This window comes from Anomaloglossus baeobatrachus, chromosome 5 (assembly GCF_048569485.1).
Source record: "Anomaloglossus baeobatrachus isolate aAnoBae1 chromosome 5, aAnoBae1.hap1, whole genome shotgun sequence".
Lineage (NCBI taxonomy): Eukaryota > Metazoa > Chordata > Amphibia > Anura > Aromobatidae > Anomaloglossus > Anomaloglossus baeobatrachus.
The window spans coordinates 418,140,529-418,159,407 of record NC_134357.1 but is presented as its reverse complement, the minus strand read 5'-3'; the positions used below and the strand labels follow the sequence as shown (position 1 = coordinate 418,159,407).

Sequence of the window (18,879 nt, the reverse complement as noted above, 5' to 3'; positions counted from 1 at the left end):
TTGTGAAAGCCTGTATAGTTCTGAGTAGAATGGTGTTTATTTTGTCTCTAGCTTATTTCTAGCCTGAGTTATGAGGAGAAATGTAAAGGCAGGCAACACTGAAATTCGCACTTTTTTTTTCAAACTTTGAAAATCAATTAAAAAAAAAATAAAAATGTAAAAATGTTTTCTCTTCACATTTTGCATTGTCTGACATGCTATTATCAATAACAAGTTCTAAATAGAATTAAAAATATTGAGGTAATCATTCCGATCTCAAGGATGATTACGGGACATGTAAACTCCGCTTTAGGCCCCCTTCACACGCACATGCCTCCGGTATGTGCTGGGTCCGTTTCCGCATGTACCAGAGACACGGGCACACAAATACCCATTAAAATGAATGGGTTTATGTGCATGCACGTGTTCAGCCATTGACCCCAGCCTCCGTGTGGAGCAGATGTGAGCCCGTGTGCTCCATACGGAGGCATGTCCGTTTTTTCTCCGGCAGCACGGGAGTCATGCGGCCCGCACACGTACCACACGGATGTAGTCCCATGTGACACGCGCCGGAGAAACACACGTGTCATTGTAAAAATAAAAAAAAAACACATACCACCTCCAGCCCTGCAGTCTCTGCCGCACCTGTCACCTGCATCCAACCCCCAGTGAATTTGAAGAACGCATCTTCTTCACTGGGCGCCGGAAGCAGCGTCACCGGGGCGTGGCCTGTGCCGGACACTGTCATTCAGCACCAGACAGCTCCGGAAGAATCAGGTAAGGCGGGACTATCCGTTCTCCATGTGTTATTACGTATCACACACGGAGAACACGCATGTGCCACACACACTGCACACGGGGAGAAAACCACCCCTTTAATATGTCCGTGAAAAACAGTTTTGTTTTTTTTTTTTTTTTTTACGTGCGTGTGAAAGGGGCCTCAGACAGTTCTCATTGACACTATGATGCAGTCTGTAATGTTGGCGGATCCACTCTCTTAGGGGTACTTTGCACACTACGACATCACAAGCCGATGCTGCGATGCCGAGTGCGATAGTCCCCGCCCCCGTCGCAGCAGCGATATGTGGTGATAGCTGGCGTAGCGAAAATTATCGCTACGCCAGGTTCACATGCACTCACCTTGCCCTGCGATGTCGCTCTGGCCGGCGACCCGCCTCCTTATTAAGGGGGCGGGCCGTGCGGCGTAATAGCGACGGCAGGCGGCCAATAGAAGCGGAGGGGCGGAGATGAGCGGGACGTAAACATCCCGCCCACCTCCTTCCTTCCGCATAGCCGACAGGAGCCGCGGTGAAGCAGGTACAGTGCCTACAAGTAGTATTCAACTCCCTGCAGATTTAGCAGGTTTGATAAGATGCAAATAAGTTAGAGCCTGCAAACTTCAAACAAGAGCAGGATTTATTAACAGATGCATAAATCTTACAAACCAACAAGTTATGTTGCTCAGTTAAATTTTAATACATTTTCAACATAAAAGTGTGGGTCAATTATTATTCAACCCCTAGGTTTAATATTTTGTGGAATAACCCTTGTTTGCAATTACAGCTAATAATCGTCTTTTATAAGACCTGATCAGGCCGGCACAGGTCTCTGGAGTTATCTTGGCCCACTCCTCCATGCAGATCTTCTCCAAGTTATCTAGGTTCTTTGGGTGCCTCATGTGGACTTTAATCTTGAGCTCCTTCCACAAGTTTCCAATTGGGTTAAGGTCAGGAGACTGACTAGGCCACTGCAACACCTTGATTTTTCCCTCTTGAACCAGGCCTTGGTTTTCTTGGCTGTGTGCTTTGGGTCGTTGTCTTGTTGGAAGATGAAATAACGACCCATCTTAAGATCTTTGATGGAGGAGCGGAGGTTCTTTGCCAAAATCTCCAGGTAGGCCGTGCTATCCATCTTCCCATGGATGCGGACCAGATGGCCAGGCCCCTTGGCTGAGAAACAGGCCCACAGCATGATGCTGCCACCACCATGCTTGACTGTAGAGATGGTATTCTTGGGGTCGTATGCAGTGCCATCCAGTCTCCAAACGTCACGTGTGTGGTTGGCACCAAAGATCTCGATCTTGGTCTCATCAGACCAGAGAACCTTGAACCAGTCTGTCTCAGAGTCCTCCAAGTGATCATGAGCAAACTGTAGACGAGCCTTGACATGACGCTTTGAAAGTAAAGGTACCTTACGGGCTCGTCTGGAACGGAGACCATTGCGGTTGAGTACGTTACTTATGGTATTGACTGAAACCAATGTCCCCACTGCCATGAGATTTTCCCGGAGCTCCTTCCTTGTTGTCCTTGGGTTAGCCTTGACTCTTCAGACAAGCCTGGCCTCGGCACGGGTGGAAACTTTCAAAGGCTGTCCAGGCCGTGGAAGGCTAACAGTAGTTCCATAAGCCTTCCACTGCCGGATGATGCTCCCAACAGTGGAGACAGGTAGGCCCAACTCCTTGGAAAGGGTTTTGTACCCCTTGCCAGCCTTGTGACCCTCCACGATCTTGTCTCTGATGGCCTTGGAATGCTCCTTTGTCTTTCCCATGTTGACCAAGTATGAGTGCTGTTCACAAGTTTGGGGAGGGTCTTAATTAGTCAGAAAAGGCTGGAAAAAGAGCTAATTAATCCAAACTTGTGAAGCTCATTGTTCTTTGTGCCTGAAATACTTCTTAATACTTTAGGGGAACCAAACAGAATTCTTGTGGTTTGAGGGGTTGAATAATAAATGACTCTCTGAATAAACTTTTCACAATTTAAAAAAAAATAAATAAAAAAAGAAATAACATTCTTTTTTGCTGCAGTGCATTTCACACTTCCAGGCTGATCTACAGTCCAAATGTCACAATGCCAAGTTAATTCCGAATGTGTAAACCTGCTAAATCTGCAGGGGGTTGAATACTACTTGTAGGCACTGTAGATGTTCCTCGCTCCTGCGACTTCACACACAGCGATTTGCGCTGCCGCAGGGGAACGAGGAACAACATCGTACCGTCGCAGCGAGGTAATTATAGTTCTCGCCGACACTACACCGATAATACGATTACGACGCTTTTGCGCTCGTTAATCGTATCATCTAGGCTTTACACACTACGATGTCGAGAGCGATGCAGGAAGTGCGTCACTTTCGACATGACCCCACCGACATCGCACCTGCGATGTCGTAGTGTGCAAAGTACCCCTTAGGGTTGCCTAATTCTTTAAGTGTTCATTTTTCTTTTTTTTCACATCAGTGTTTAAAAAATAAAATACATCTGGAAAACTTTTCACACTACCCACTAAAGATTATAATACTTCTGTTCACAAGACTTTTCAGCAGTCTTATTATCGTACATGGGCACATGGCTTACACTAGTCAATGACCCCTTTTATATACAGTAGATCACTCTGGTTCAGACATTCACAATAAGTGACAATTAAACCCACTATTTTGAATGAACAACTAAAAAAATAGACAGTGACAGTGTTAGATTGCTAGGCCAGTTGTGGAGTTTTTTTTTGTTTTTTTTTTTTAAGAATACTGTGTTTAGTCCTGCTATGTACAAAAGAGAATCTGCTGGGCTTTAAGAGGGAAGCATGTGGTATCTACTAACTAATGTAGAGTCCTCTTAGGCCTCATTCACACAGCTTTTTGCCATCTGGCGCAATCCAGTGAATTGGGGAAAAAAACTGGTTGTGCCGCATGGCCTCGCATTTCATCCGGTGTGCACCAGATCCGTCGAAATTTGTCTGTGCGGTCGCCGGAAGGAACGTCCCAAGCAACATTTTTTGTGACCGTAGAAAAAACTTAAGGACCGTCTTTTTTTTTTTTTTTTTTTTTTTTTTTTTTTTACAATGGAAGCCTATGGGCACCGGATCCGTCGCCATCCGTAAAAAGACCGAATCGGGCAACGGATCAGTTTTTCGTTTCTGGTGACAAAAATCTTTCTTTTTCGCTCGCTCTCTCCCCTTTTTCGCTCGCTCTCTCCCCTTTTTCGCTCGCTCTCTCCCCTTTTTCGCTCGCTCTCTCCCCTTTTTCGCTCGCTCTCTCCCCTTTTTCGCTCGCTCTCTCCCCTTTTTCGCTCGCTCTCTCCCCTTTTTCGCTCGCTCTCTCCCCTTTTTCGCTCGCTCTCTCCCCTTTTTCGCTCGCTCTCTCCCCTTTTTCGCTCGCTCTCTCCCCTTTTTCGCTCGCTCCCCTTTTTCGCTCGCTCGCTCCCCTTTTTCGCTCGATCTCTCCCCTTTTTCGCTCGCTCTCTCCCCTTTTTCGCTCGCTCTCTCCCCTTTTTCGCTCGCTCCCCTTTTTCGCTCGCTCGCTCCCCCTTTTTCGCTCGCTCGCTCCCCTTTTTCGCTCGCTCGCTCCCCTTTTTCGCTCGCTCGCTCCCCTTTTTCGCTCGCTCGCTCCCCTTTTTCGCTCGCTCGCTCCCCTTTTTCGCTCGCTCGCTCCCCTTTTTCGCTCGCTCGCTCCCCTTTTTCGCTCGCTCTCTCTCTCCTCTCTCTTTCTCTTTATCTCTCTCTCTCTTTCTCTTTCTCTTTATCTCTCTCTTTCCCCTCCCTCCCTCCCTCCTTTTTAGTTTTGTAGGACACAATTTGGTTTGTAACATTAGTACATTGATGGAATTAAACCCTTATGTCCTGGTTCTCTTCACAAAGGCTGACTAGTGCTAAAGGTTTCCATTGCTAAATTCACTATTAAAATATAAACTCATTCTCAGTGCTAAAGTGTCCCTGGCGCTAGTTTGTGAGTGATAGCAGCTCAGTGACACTCTTCTATATATCAGTCTTTATTCACAAGGTTCTTGGTTTGCTGTATTTGTGAGCGCTCTCCCAAAATTAAAACTACGTTGGGCAACTGCAGATCTACTCTTTCAGTGCTTGTTCACACGCTGCTTTTCTCTTCACCCTACACTAACAGAAAAGTGGATGAGATTTCTGTAATTTCTTGCTCATGCTGCTCGTTTTTTGTTTTTTTTTTTCCTTCCAGATTTGAACCTTCAAGGCCTGTGCACATTTTTCGATGTGCATAGGTGCATTTTTTAGGTTTTTTTTTTGTTTATTGTGCATTTTGTTGCCCAAATCTGCATGTCTTGCCTTATCTCAGCAAAGTCTGAGAAAAAAAAATTTGCAGGTAATAAAAAAAGCACAAAATACATGTGCTTTTGATGTTTTTTTTTTTTCTTATTAGGCTGTGTGTGCACGTTGCCAAATTTCATGCATTTATGCTGCGTATTGCACTGCAGCGTAAATGCATGCGTCCTGCGTCCCCTGCACAATCTATGAAGATTGTGCATAATCCATCTGCACGATGCGTTTGAGAGCGCAGCAATTTGATGCCAAAATTTTGTTACAAATCGCTGCGTTCTAAAAAGCAACATGTCACTAAGGCTCTGTGCGCACTAGAAATGAGAAGTTTCTCAAGAAAATTTCTTGAGAAACTTCTGGGAGTGAAAGATTTCCGGACCTCCGGAAAAAATCCGCACCAAATCCGCATGCGGATTAGCCGCGGATTAGCCGCGGAATAGCCGCGGAATTGCCGCGATTTTCCCGCGGGTGGTTCCCTGCGGATGTTTGCAGGCTGTACTGCCGAAATCCGCAGGGTACCTGCGGAAATAATGGACATGTTCATTTTCTCAAGAAAGTTTCTCGAGAAATTCTTCTCAAGGAAATTTCTTGAGAAAAATCCGCACCAGTGCGCACAGCTTTTTTTTTTTTTTTTTACCATAGAATTTGCTGGGAAATGTCTGCACAAAGATTGCAGACATTTCTCAAGAAATTTCCGCGGCAAATCCGCGGGTAAATCCGCGGGAAAAACGCACTAGTGCGCAAAGAGCCTTAGTCTGTGCACTTTGGATGTAGCTCCTGCTCGGTCTATGGGAGAGGCTGCATCCAGAGCGCATGAAATCGCCTTTTTCTTTTTCGCTCCTAATTGGGAGACCCAGACAATTGGGTGTATAGCTACTGCCTCCGGAGGCCACACAAAGTATTACACTTAAAAGTGTAAGGCCCCTCCCCTTCTGGCTATACACCCTCCCGTGGGATCACGGGCTCCTCAGTTTTCATGCTTTGTGCGAAGGAGGCACACATACACGCATAGCTCCACTGTTTAGTCAGCAGCAGCTGCTGACTATGTCGGATGGAAGAAAAGAGGGCCCATATGGGGCCCCCAGCATGCTCCCTTCTCACCCCACTATTTGTCGGCGGTGTCTGTTAAGGTTGAGGTACCCATTGCGGGTACAGAGGCTGGAGCCCACATGCTGCATCCTTCCCCATCCCCCTTAGGGCTCTGGGTGAAGTGGGATTTACCGGTCTCCAGGCACAGAGACCGTGCTCCGTCCACAGCCCCTGGGGAATCTGCTGGATATGGAGCGGAGTATCGTCAGGGACAGGGCCCTGCTACGCCAAGGTACTCTGTGTCCCCGTACAGTCCGCGCGCACACTGCAGCATTGCTGGGTGTGTTAGTGCGCCGGGGGCAACAGCGCTGCGCGCTGGTGCCATTCCTATCTACAGCTTTGCTGAGAGGGGACATGTATTGAAACTGCCGCGCGGCCACTGTTGTCAGCGCTGCGGCGCGGCTGGGACTTGTGGTGCGCCGGGGACTTCCGCGCTGGCCGTGCATATATCACGGCCGCGCTTATTACTCGAGTCCCCGGCTTTCTGCGGCCTAGTTTCGTTTCGTTCCCGCCCCCAGGCCTGCCAGTCAGGGGAAGGGCGGGACGCTGTATAGAACGTCAGCGCAGAGAGCTGGAGTCTGCTTTGCATACTCCAGCCCTCACACTGGGCACAGTGGGACGCCAGTTTCCCGCACTTTGTTTGAGGCACGCCCACGATCCCTCTCTTCACAGGACGCCGGCAGCCATTCCTGTGTGCAGTCTGAGCTGGAGAGGGGAGGCTGGGAGACCCAGACACGGGATTCTGGTGCCCACACACCCGCTTTTCAGCGGGCGGTAAGCTGCCCTCAAGGGCTGACCCCCACTGGTGCCGAAGTGTATATTTGTATTTTATGCTTGCAGCTTTACATTGCACTGTACGGTCGCTGGGGATCCTCTGCTATATACCCTCCTAGATTCTCAGAGGACACAACAGCATGTCGACCGCAAAAAGCAAAGGTGCCAAGGCACAGGCTTTCTATGCTGCTTGTACCGCTTGTGGGGCTGTTCTACCGGCAGGTTCCACTGACCCCCACTGTGTGCAGTGCTCGGCCCCTGTGGCACTTGCTCGGCCGGGGCCTCTGCTGGAGGTGACCCAGGCAGAACCTCCTGTAAATACTGTCCAGGTGACAGGGACGGAGTTTGCAGTCTTTGCTGACAGATTGTCTGTGACTATGACTAAAATTCTTGAAACATTGCAGTCTAGACCAGTACCTCAGGCCATGGACACTGTTAACTCATTGCTCCCTGGTCCCCCTCAGTCGGAACAGCTCCGGGCTCCGGGGGTGTCCCATGCATCCCAGGGTGATGGCTCTGACACGGACGACAGTCCCAGACAGCCTAAACGAGCTCGCTATGAGCGACCCTCGACTTCATCACACTGGTCAGGGTCCCAGCAGGAGGACTCTCTGTATGATGAGGCGGTGGTAGCTGATCAGGATTCTGATCCTGAGACCGCTCTCAATCTGGATACGCCTGATGGTGACGCCATAGTGAATGATCTTATAGCGTCCATCAATAAAATGTTGGACATTTCTCCCCCTGCTCCTCCTGTGGAGGAGACAGCTTCACAGCAGGAGAAATTCCATTTCAGGTATCCCAAGCGTAAATTAAGTGTTTTTCTGGACCACTCTGACTTTAGAGAAGCAATCCAGAAACACCACGCTTATCCGGATAAGCGTTTTTCCAAGCGGCTTAAGGATACACGTTATCCTTTTCCCCCAGACGTGGTCAAGGGCTGGACCCAGTGTCCCAAGGTGGATCCTCCAATTTCCAGGCTCGCAGCTAGATCCTTAGTTGCAGTGGAAGATGGGGCGGCACTTAAAGATGCCACTGACAGGCAGATGGAGCTCTGGTTGAAATCCATCTATGAAGCTATCGGCGCGTCGTTTGCTCCAGCATTCGCAGCCGTATGGGCACTCCAAGCTATTTCAGCTGGTCTTACACAGATTGACACGGTCACACGTACATCTGCTCCGCAGGTGGCACCCTTAACCTCTCAAATGTCTGCATTTGCGTCTTACGCGATCAATGCTGTCCTAGACTCTACGAGCCGTACGGCAGTGGCGTCCGCCAACTCCGTAGTTTTACGCAGAGCCTTGTGGTTAAGAGAATGGAAGGCAGATTCTGCTTCCAAAAAGTGTTTAACCAGTTTGCCATTTTCTCGTGACCGACTGTTTGGGGAGCGCTTAGATGAAATCATTAAACACTCCAAGGGTAAAGATTCATCTTTACCTCAGTCCAGACAAAATAAACCCCAACAGAGGAGAGGACAGTCGGGGTTTCGGTCCTTTCGAGGCTCAGGCAGGTCCCAATTCTCCTCGTCCAAAAGGACTCAAAAGGATCAGAGGAGCTCAGATTCTTGGCGAACTCAGTCACGGCCAAAAAAGACAGCCGGAAGACCCGCTACCAAGGCGGCTTCCACATGACTTTCGGCCTCCTCTCTCCGCATCCTCGGTCGGTGGCAGGCTCTCCCGCTTTGGCGACATTTGGCTGCCACAGGTCACAGACCGTTGGGTGAGAGACATTCTGTCTCACGGGTACAGGATAGAGTTCAGCTCTCGTCCTCCAACTCGCTTCTTCAGAACTTCTCCACCTCCCGACCGAGCCGATGCTCTGTGGCTAGCGGTGTCCACTCTAAAAGCGGAAGGAGTGGTGACCCCCGTTCCTCTTCTGGAACAAGGTCACGGTTTTTACTCCAATTTGTTTGTGGTGCCAAAAAAGGACGGGTCTTTCCGTCCTGTTCTGGACCTAAAACTGCTCAACAAGCATGTGAAAACCAGGCGGTTCCGGATGGAATCCCTCCGTTCCGTCATCGCCTCAATGTCTCAAGGAGATTTCCTAGCATCAATAGACATCAAAGATGCTTATCTCCACGTGCCGATTGCTCCAGAGCACCAGCGTTTTCTACGCTTCGTTATAGGAGACGAACACCTTCAGTTCGTAGCCCTGCCTTTCGGTTTGGCGACAGCTCCAAGGGTCTTCACCAAGGTCATGGCAGCAGTAGTAGCAGTCCTGCACTCTCAGGGTCACTCGGTGATCCCTTATTTGGACGATCTACTTGTCAAGGCACCCTCTCAAGAGGCATGCCAAAACAGCCTGAACGTTGCGCTGGAGACTCTCCAAAGTTTCGGGTGGATCATCAACTTTTCAAAGTCAAATCTCACCCCGACCCAATCGATAACATACCTTGGCATGGAGTTTCATACTCTCTCACCGACAGTGATGCTTCCGCTGGACAAACAGCATTCACTACAGACAGGGGTGCAATCTCTCCTTCAAGGCCAGTCACACCCCTTGAGACGCCTCATGCACTTCCTAGGGAAGATGGTAGCAGCAATGGAGGCAGTCCCTTTCGCGCAGTTTCATCTGCGTCCACTACAATGGGACATTCTCCGTCAATGGGACGGGAAGTCGACGTCCCTCGACAGGAACGTCTCCCTTTCTCAGGCGGCCAAGGAATCTCTTCAGTGGTGACTTCTTCCCACCTCATTGTCAAAGGGAAAGTCCTTCCTACCCCCATCCTGGGCGGTGGTCACGACGGACGCGAGCCTGTCAGGGTGGGGAGCGGTTTTTCTCCACCACAGGGCTCAGGGTACGTGGACTCAGCAAGAGTCCACCCTCCAGATCAATGTTCTAGAAATCAGAGCAGTGTATCTTGCCCTACAAGCCTTCCAACAATGGCTGGAAGGCAAGCAGATCCGAATTCAGTCGGACAACTCCACAGCGGTAGCATACATCAACCACCAAGGTGGCACACGCAGTCGGCAAGCCTTCCAGGAAGTCCGACGGATTCTAACGTGGGTGGAAGACACGGCTTCCACCATTTCCGCAGTTCACATCCCAGGCGTGGAAAACTGGGAAGCAGACTTCCTCAGTCGCCAGGGTATGGACGCAGGGGAATGGTCCCTTCACCCGGACGTGTTTCAGGAGATCTGTCGCCGCTGGGGGATGCCGGACGTCGACCTGATGGCGTCACGGTACAACAACAAGGTCCCGGTTTTCATGGCACGGTCTCACGATCACCGAGCTCTGGCGGCAGACGCCTTAGTTCAAGATTGGTCGCAATTCCGACTACCTTATGTGTTCCCACCTCTGGCATTGTTACCCAGAGTGCTGTGCAAGATCAGGGTCGACTGCCGTCGCGCCATCCTCGTCGCTCCAGACTGGCCGAGGAGATCGTGGTACCCAGATCTGTGGCACCTCACGGTAGGCCAACCATGGGAACTACCAGAACGACCAGACTTGCTATCTCAAGGGCCGTTTTTTCCACCTGAATTCTGCGGCCCTGAACCTGACTGTGTGGCCATTGAGTCCTGGATCCTAGCGTCTTCAGGATTATCTGGAAATGTTATTACCACCATGAGGCAGGCTAGAAAACCATCCTCCGCCAAGATCTACCACAGGACGTGGAAGATATTCTTATCTTGGTGCGCGGCTCAGGGAGTTCCTCCCTGGCCTTTTGCATTGCCTACTTTTCTTTCCTTCCTGCAATCCGGGTTGGAAAAAGGTTTGTCGCTCAGCTCCCTTAAAGGACAAGTCTCAGCGCTATCTGTATTTTTTCAGAAACGCCTAGCACGACTTACTCAGGTGCGCACGTTCCTGCAAGGAGTTGGTCATATCGTCCCTCCTTACAAGCGGCCGTTAGAGCCCTGGGATCTGAACAAGGTTCTAATTGCTCTCCAGAAGCCGCCTTTCGAGCCTATGAAGGATGTTTCCCTTTCTCGTCTTTCACAGAAAGTGGCTTTTCTAGTGGCGGTCACGTCTCTTCGGAGAGTGTCCGAGCTAGCGGCGCTCTCATGCAAATCTCCCTTCCTGGTGTTTCACCAGGACAAGGTGGTTCTACGCCCGGTTCCTGAGTTTCTCCCTAAGGTGGTATCCCCCTTTCATCTCAATCAGGATGTCACATTACCTTCCTTGTGTCCTCATCCAGTTCATCAATTTGAGAAAGGTTTGCATTTGTTGGATCTGGTCAGAGCACTCAGGATCTACATTTCCCGCACGGCGCCCTTACGCCGCTCGGATGCACTCTTTGTCCTTGTCCCTGGTCAGCGTAAAGGGTCGCAAGCTTCCAAATCCACCCTGGCTCGGTGGATCAAGGAACCAATTCTTGAAACCTACCGTTCTGCGGGGCTTCCGGTTCCTTCAGGGCTGAAGGCCCTTTCTACCAGAGCCGTGGGTGCGTCCTGGGCATTACGGCACCAGGCTACGGCTCAGCAGGTGTGCCAGGTGGCTACCTGGTCGAGTCTGCACACCTTTACCAAGCATTATCAGGTGCATACCTACGCTTCGGCGGACGCCAGCCTAGGTAGACAAGTCCTTCAGGCGGCGGTTGCCCACCTGTAGGACAGGGCTGTTTGACGGCCCTATCACGAGGTATTCTTTTACCCACCCAGGGACTGCTTTTGGACGTCCCAATTGTCTGGGTCTCCCAATTAGGAGCGAAAAAGAAGGGAATTTTGTTTACTTACCGTAAATTCCTTTTCTTCTAGCTCCAATTGGGAGACCCAGCACCCGCCCTGTTTTCTTAGGGATTTTTGGTTTTTTCGAGTACACATGTTGTTCATGTTAAATGGTTTCAGTTCTCCGATGTTTCTTCGGATTGAATTTGTCTTTAAACCTGTTATTGGCTTTCCTCCGTCTTGCTTTTGCACTAAAACTGAGGAGCCCGTGATCCCACGGGGGGGTGTATAGCCAGAAGGGGAGGGGCCTTACACTTTTAAGTGTAATACTTTGTGTGGCCTCCGGAGGCAGTAGCTATACACCCAATTGTCTGGGTCTCCCAATTGGAGCTAGAAGAAAAGGAATTTACGGTAAGTAAACAAAATTCCCTTCTTTCCTGCAGAAACACCATCCATTACACAGTGTTTCTGCAGCGATTTGAAGCGCACGTGTGCTGTCAAATCTCTGCAGAAATTTCTGCAGGGACACGACGCAACGTGCGCACATAGCCTTAATTTGGTTGAAAAATGCTGCAAAAACCCTGAAAGAATTGAAATGTTACAGATTCGAAAACACAGTATATCCGCACGCTGAGGTTTTGGTGCAGTGAGTTTATAAAAGCTACACTACGCAAACCAGTAGATGGCATCGCTGGAATCAGGGTCTCTATTTTTATTTTTTTTATTGTTTTTTTTTTTTATATATAAAGTGAATTCAATGGCTGGAAGGGCTAGAAAACGCAGGGGGAGGGGGGGACTGAACAGCAGTTGACATGCTGTGCTGCTTCTTTTTTCTGCAAAAAAGAATTTGTTTTTTTTGTTTTTTTGTTTTTTTTAATGGTGTAGTAAAACATGCTGTGAATACTCGAATGTTGCCAGAAAAAATGCTGCCTAAAACACTTGTCTTTTATGTGATTTCCTTCTCCATTTATTTGCCAAAAGAAATGACATGCTGCGTATTTGAAATATGCTTTAGCTTACATTTGCAGCGAAAAAATAATCAGCGCGGGCATCAGATTTCAGAAGTTTTACTCACTTTGCTAGTACTGTAAGGCTATGTGCGCACTTACCGGATTTTTCGCGGATTTTGCCGCGGATTTGCTGCATGTTTCGCTGCAGAAAATGTTCATAACATCTCTGCAGTGAATCACCAGCAAATCCTATGGAGAAAAATAATCCTGTGCGCACTGGGCGGAATTTGACAGCTGCATGTTTTGCTGCGGGAATCCCGCAGCAAAAACAAGTGCATGTCACTTCTTTTCCGCACATCGCTGCGGGATTTCACTCCATTGACTCAATGTTAATCATGAAATCCCGCAGGGAATAACGCAGGCAGCAAATTCTGTGCGGTTCACTGCGTTTTCCTGCGTTATTCCCTGCGGTATTTTGCGGTTTACCTCCGGTAATGTACATCACTTGCTTGCGGTTTTGCAGGGAAGTGATGTCATTACAGGAACAGGAAGTCGTGCAGAGTAAACACACACACATCTGACACAGAACACATCACAGACACAGAACACATAGACACAGACACATAGAACACACATAGAAAGAAAACGGAAATATAGGAAACAAAGAACGTGGGCTCCTCTGTATATTTACCGTCCAGCCGAGGTAAGCACACAGCGGCGGCCCGGTATTCTCAGGCTGGGGAGGGAGAGGGGCAGGGCTAATGTCCCCGCCTCACTCCCCCTCCCGCAGCCGAGAATATCAGCCGCAGCTGCCCCGGCACTGTCGCATGCAATATGCGGCAGCACCGGCGTGTCCTTGGCTCTTCTTGCCACCGTGTAGCAGTGGTGACAAGGTAATACAAGGGGTTAATGGTGATGGGGGACCACCGCCATTAACCCCAGGCTTGATCATGGCAGCGTCTATGTGACAGCTGACATGATCAACCCGTAAGTAAAGTGAAAAAAACACACACCGAAAATCCTTTATTTTAAATAAAACCAACAAGCCTCGTTCACCATTTTATTAACCCCTCCCAAACAAAGCTCCGGCGTAATCCACACAGCTCCGGCTCCTGCGTCCTGCACTGCTGACATCCAGCCGTGACTGTCACAGACACAGGCTGAATGCAGCAGACAGCAGAGGTAATTACCGGTCATTTCCCACGGCCAGTAATGTGAACTCACTGCCGACCGTGGGAAATGCAGCGATCTGTCTATCCCTCTATCTATCTATCTATCTATCTATCTATCTATCCCTCTATCTATTCTTCTGTCTATCTACTATCAGAATTAAATGTATTTTTTTTTTTTTCTTCAATGTGCTTTATTGCATTGAATGCAATAAAGCACATCCCAACCCGCACGCGGCAAAACCGCGGCAATACCGCGAACAATACCGCGGTAAAGCCGCGGCAAACCGCATGCGGTTTTCGGGTGCGGTTTCCCGCGGTTTTTTTACCGCGGGTGCGGTAATCTTTGAGAGGATGCGGAATTTTCTCAAGAAAATTCCATTTCCCAGTGCGCACAGAGCCTAAAGCACTGTTTTTCCCACCCTGGGATTCATTCACTTTTAGGCAGCAGGTAGTGTTCACATAAGCACGCAGTTTCTTGGTCAAACAGGGTAGTTAATTAAAATGCATAAACTTCCAGCAGAATGAAAAATAAAACAAAAAACTGCCTTCCTCCAGCATCAAAAACAAAATAAGCTGTCCTTATGCAGGCTGACCCATACAGATAAATGTCATGCGCTCACTTGCAGGATTAATAATGTCAGGGTTTCTGCCTGTATGAAGATCAGGTTCCACACCAGGACACACTATGCTTAACATTAGCTGGTTTCTTCCCCAGCTCCAGGACCACCCAAGCTCTGGCCAACTGTCCAGCATTAAACAGACCTTTTCCCTTGGTCAGTACCAGATTGCTTAGGATCCAACCTGACCCTTGCAGTCTCCATTCAGACAGACTCTGTGCCAGCTGCCACATGCAGTTACCTCTCAGAGAGAACACTGTCCTTCCCTGAGCAGCCCCCTTTCACATGCCTGGTTCTATACAAAACACTTCAGGTGCATTCCTAGTAAATACATGCAAAGCAAAGATTTAGCCTTCACCACTAATGTAATTCAGTCAGCGGAAAGATGATACAGGATCTCTAGGGGCAATGAATGGACTGTCTTACCCTCTATGGAGGGGCATGTGTGATGCTTTGTTGCATCGGTATTTTCAAAAGTTATTCTTTTCCATGATCAATGATTATATGCTGCAAGATCAACACTTCTTCCTCAAATTTGCTATATGTGAGCATTATCTTGGGAACTGTTGCAAAGGGCTGAACAGGATTATAGATAAATCCATTTTGGGTTTACATCTTATTTGTGCAATATTTTAATCAGGTTGGGGCGGCTTCTCAATCCCCAAATCATGGCTTGTCACCTAAGTGTGAGGCTGAATTAAAGGGGGAATCCAATTTCATAAAGTGATGGCTGATTAGGATATACCGCTACTTGTATGCTCGGTGGAGGTGGATCTCATCTCAGGGACTCCTACCAGTTCTGTGGACCATTGCTGATTAGCTTTTCGGCTGGCCCCTCATAGGATCCCCCCGCTCATCATAAAAGATGGCATATCCTACCAATGTGCTTTTGGAATGGGTATACACATGTAAGTCTCATCATTGTTTGCTGTACCGATCTTGAATACGTTCTTACATTTCAGCATTTAGGTCTTGGTGGTTGCTCTCTCACAAAATACTCTTTTGACAAATAAAAAATTTTTTTGCATGATATATACTTTACAATTACTAGATTTACTATGATTAGTGAGTAAAACTTTTTAGACTATATGAATATCCACGGAGTATGACTGAAATCACTGACCCTATTTATAGGGCTTTATTTTTATTCTATGTATTTTTACTTTGCGCTTTGGAGAAAGGACGTCTCTTTAAAATTAAACTTTTATTTCAGTTGTCATACATAGCTGTGTGACCTAGAGAATCAGGGCTCCTCTGCCACCATCCTTCAACGTTTTTTTTTTTCTCATTTTTGCAGTGGAAATGATGGAAGAGTTGCATAGCCTGGACCCTCGGCGCCAGGAATTATTGGAAGCAAGATTTACAGGAGCTGGTGTTGCAAAGGTAATTGGCATGCTTAGAAAACCTGGGTCATTGGTTCTCTTTGAACAAAGCAGAATAGTTTATTGCTCCCTATCACCGGGTTTCACCTCTAGGGGCACATCCACACAAGCCATTTCTGCAGGTGCAGATTTTGGTGTGGAAATGCTGTGGATTTAGCACCGTTTTCTTCATTTAAGGCTATGTGCGCACGTTGCGCATTTGCATGCAGTTACACTGTGATCTGCACCGCAGCGTAATTGCATGAGTCCTGCGTCCCCAGCACAATCTATGAAGATTATGCAGGAGACGTGCGCACGTGGCGTATTAGAGCGCAGCGCTTCGGCTGCTGCCCGAAGCGCACGTTCCAAGAAGTGACATGTCACTTCTTTCCTGCGCTCTGCATGCATCCCCCGCCCTGTCTATGGGAGGGGCTGCACTCAGAGCGCATGGAATCGGCTTTTTTTTTGTTTTTCATTACGGACTCTTTCTGCAGCGATTTTGAAGCGCACGTGTGCTGTTCAAATCGCTGCAGAAATTTCTGCAGGAACAAACGCTACGTGCGCACATAGATTATATTCGCACTCTCAGGCTAACGGGTCAGATCTCTTGTGATGGTCAAAGTCGCCTCCTTTCCTATAAAAGAAAAAACTTTAATTTTGCGTTCAACCAAATCACACACAAAAGTAATCACTTTCTCATGCCAGAATGTGTGATCCGGCTATGTGAATTAATGTGTTTTTTGTCTTGTCTTTTTTTTTTTTTTTTTTCCCAAGGGACAATTGAATAGCGAGTCTTCTAACCAAAGTCTGTGTAGCTTGGGCTCTCTGAGCGACAAAGAACTTGAGGTACGGTCTGATAATAATCCTTTCAAATTTTTTTTTTTTTATTTTCTGTATATAAATTTGTTGTATTACATTATAACAGCTTTTTTCTTATTTCATACATCTCATGTCAAAAAATTCCCAGCATATACTGAGTAGATTTAGATCTAATTTTTATATACATATTGATGCTCTGGGTTCAGAAAATAGAGTTTACTTAATCCATCTGAAAACTAATAGGAGTTGAACGATTAGCGCACATCTTGGTACACTGTGCATTATGGGGCATGTTGTTGTTGCTTGAACCATTCTCACTGTTCAAAATTTGGGTCTGAGCTTCTCTTACGTGTACAGTGGAACCTTGGTGTACGAGAACAATCCGTTCTGGGACTGTGCTTGTAAACAAAGTTACTCGTCTAGCAAAGCAAGATTTCCCATATGAAATCATTGCAATTCAGACAATTCGTTCCACAACTTGTTCAATGTCCCATTTCTTTGTCGCTCCATTGGGAGACCCAGACAATTGGGTGTATAGCTTCTGCCTCCGGAGGCCACACAAAGTATTACACTGAAAAGTGTAACCCCTCCCCTCTGCCTATACACCCTCCCGTGGATCACGGGCTCCTCAGTTTTATGCTTTGTGTGGAAGGAGGCACACATCCACTCATGCATTCCCATTTTAGTCAGCAGCAGCTGCTGATTTTATCGGTTGGAAGAAAAGAGGGCCCCCACAGGGCCCCCGGCATGCTCCCTTCTCACCCCACTACGTCGGCGGTGCTGTTAAGGTTGAGGTACCCATTGTGGGTACAGAGGCTGGAGCCACATGCCGTTTTCCTTCACCATCCCTTAGAGGCTCTGGGAGAAGTGGGATCCTGACCGGTCATCCATTTACTGGGACCGGGCTCCCTCCGCAGCCCCTGTGGGAATCTGCCGGACAGGAGTCTATGTATCCTCGGGGACAGGGCCCTGCATCTAAAGGTGCTCTGTGTCCCCATGGGGACTGGGCATGGAGCGCTTGTTTCACAGACACTGCAGCAGCTGCTGGTTTGTGAAGACCGGGACTTCCGCGCCGACCGAACCTGTTTGTCGGCCGCGGTATTAAATTTAGTCCCCGGCTTCATTGCGGCCTAGTACCATAACTCCCGCCCCCGGGCCTGCCAGTCAGGGGTAAGGGCGGGACGGTCGACCTGACGTCGGCAGTGAGGGCTGGAGCATACTTTATGTTTCCTCCCCCCCCCTCACTGATCACCGTGGGGCCCCAGATTCCCGCACTTTACTAGTCGCCGCCCACGGCTCCCTCCTCCCCTGAGAGCTCCGGCAGCCATTTTTACAATTCTGCCGGTGGAGGATTTTCAGGAACGAGCTCTGCAGCTCTGAGAGACCTAAGGCAGGGAATCTGGTGGACACACACTCCGCTTTGGGCGGTCGGTAAGCCACACCGGTCACCCGGTGCTGGTCCCCCTAGGGTGCCGGAGTATGTGTGTATATATATATATATATATATATATATATATATATATATATATATATATATATATATATATATATATATATATATATATATATATATATATATATATATATATATATATATATATATATATATATATATATATATATATATATATATATTTTCATATTTTCTCTGTTCGGCCGGGTTGTTTACTTTTGGCTATATACCCTCAGTGATCACTCTCCTAGGAGACAACAGCATGTCGTCCACAAGGAGCAAGGGCGCTAAGGCAAAGGGTTTTTTTGCAACCTGTACCTCTTGTAGGGCTATGTTACCTGCGGGTTCCACCTACCCTCACTGTGAGCAATGCTCGACCACTGTTGCACTTGCTCAGCCGGAGCCTCGGTCACTAGTGGGCCCCTCGGCTCAGGCAGACCCTCCTGCTTCCACTGTCCAGGCGGCAGGGACAGAGTTTGCAGTTTTTGCTGAGAAACTCTGTGTCGCTTTCACAATCCATTGCTCAGTCTATGGACAAATGGTCTGCCAAGCTACTAGAAGCCTTGCAGTCCAGACCGGTCCTTACACAGGCCCCGGGCACTGTTGGATCATCGCCTCCAGGCCCCTCTCGGTCTGCGCCGCAGCGTGCTCCCGGGGTGGCCCCTAGGTCTCACGTGGAGGACTCCTGCACGGACCACAGTCCCAGACCGGCTAAGCGGGCTCGCTGGGAATCTTCCCCGACTTCCTCACGCTGCTCGGGGTCTCAGCTTGAGGACTCTCTGGAGGACGAGGCGGACGTCGCAGCTCAGGGCTCTGACCCTGACGTTGCCCTCAATGTTGATACACCTGAGGGGGATGCCTTAGTAAATGATCTTATATCGTCCATCAACCAGGTGCTAGATCTTTCTCCCCCACCTCCACCTATAGAGGAGTCGGCTTCGCAGCAGGAGAAACACCAGTTTAGGTTTCCCATATGTACACGGAGTGCGTTTTTCGATCACTCT

At 48.5% G+C, this 18,879-nt stretch overlaps 1 protein-coding gene across 2 annotated transcripts in view; it reads left to right on the top strand.

Annotated features, from left to right (window-relative positions):
* The window catches only part of TLK2 (tousled like kinase 2), a 197,334-nt gene that overhangs the window by 17,663 nt on the left and 160,792 nt on the right, over nt 1–18,879 (top strand). For both annotated transcript variants that reach the window (XM_075350289.1, XM_075350288.1), the window contains exons 2-3: nt 15,540–15,625; nt 16,378–16,449. In XM_075350289.1, the coding sequence (XP_075206404.1) occupies nt 15,545–15,625; nt 16,378–16,449 (153 nt within the window). In that variant the 5' untranslated portion in view covers nt 15,540–15,544. The remainder of the gene's footprint in view (nt 1–15,539; nt 15,626–16,377; nt 16,450–18,879) is intronic.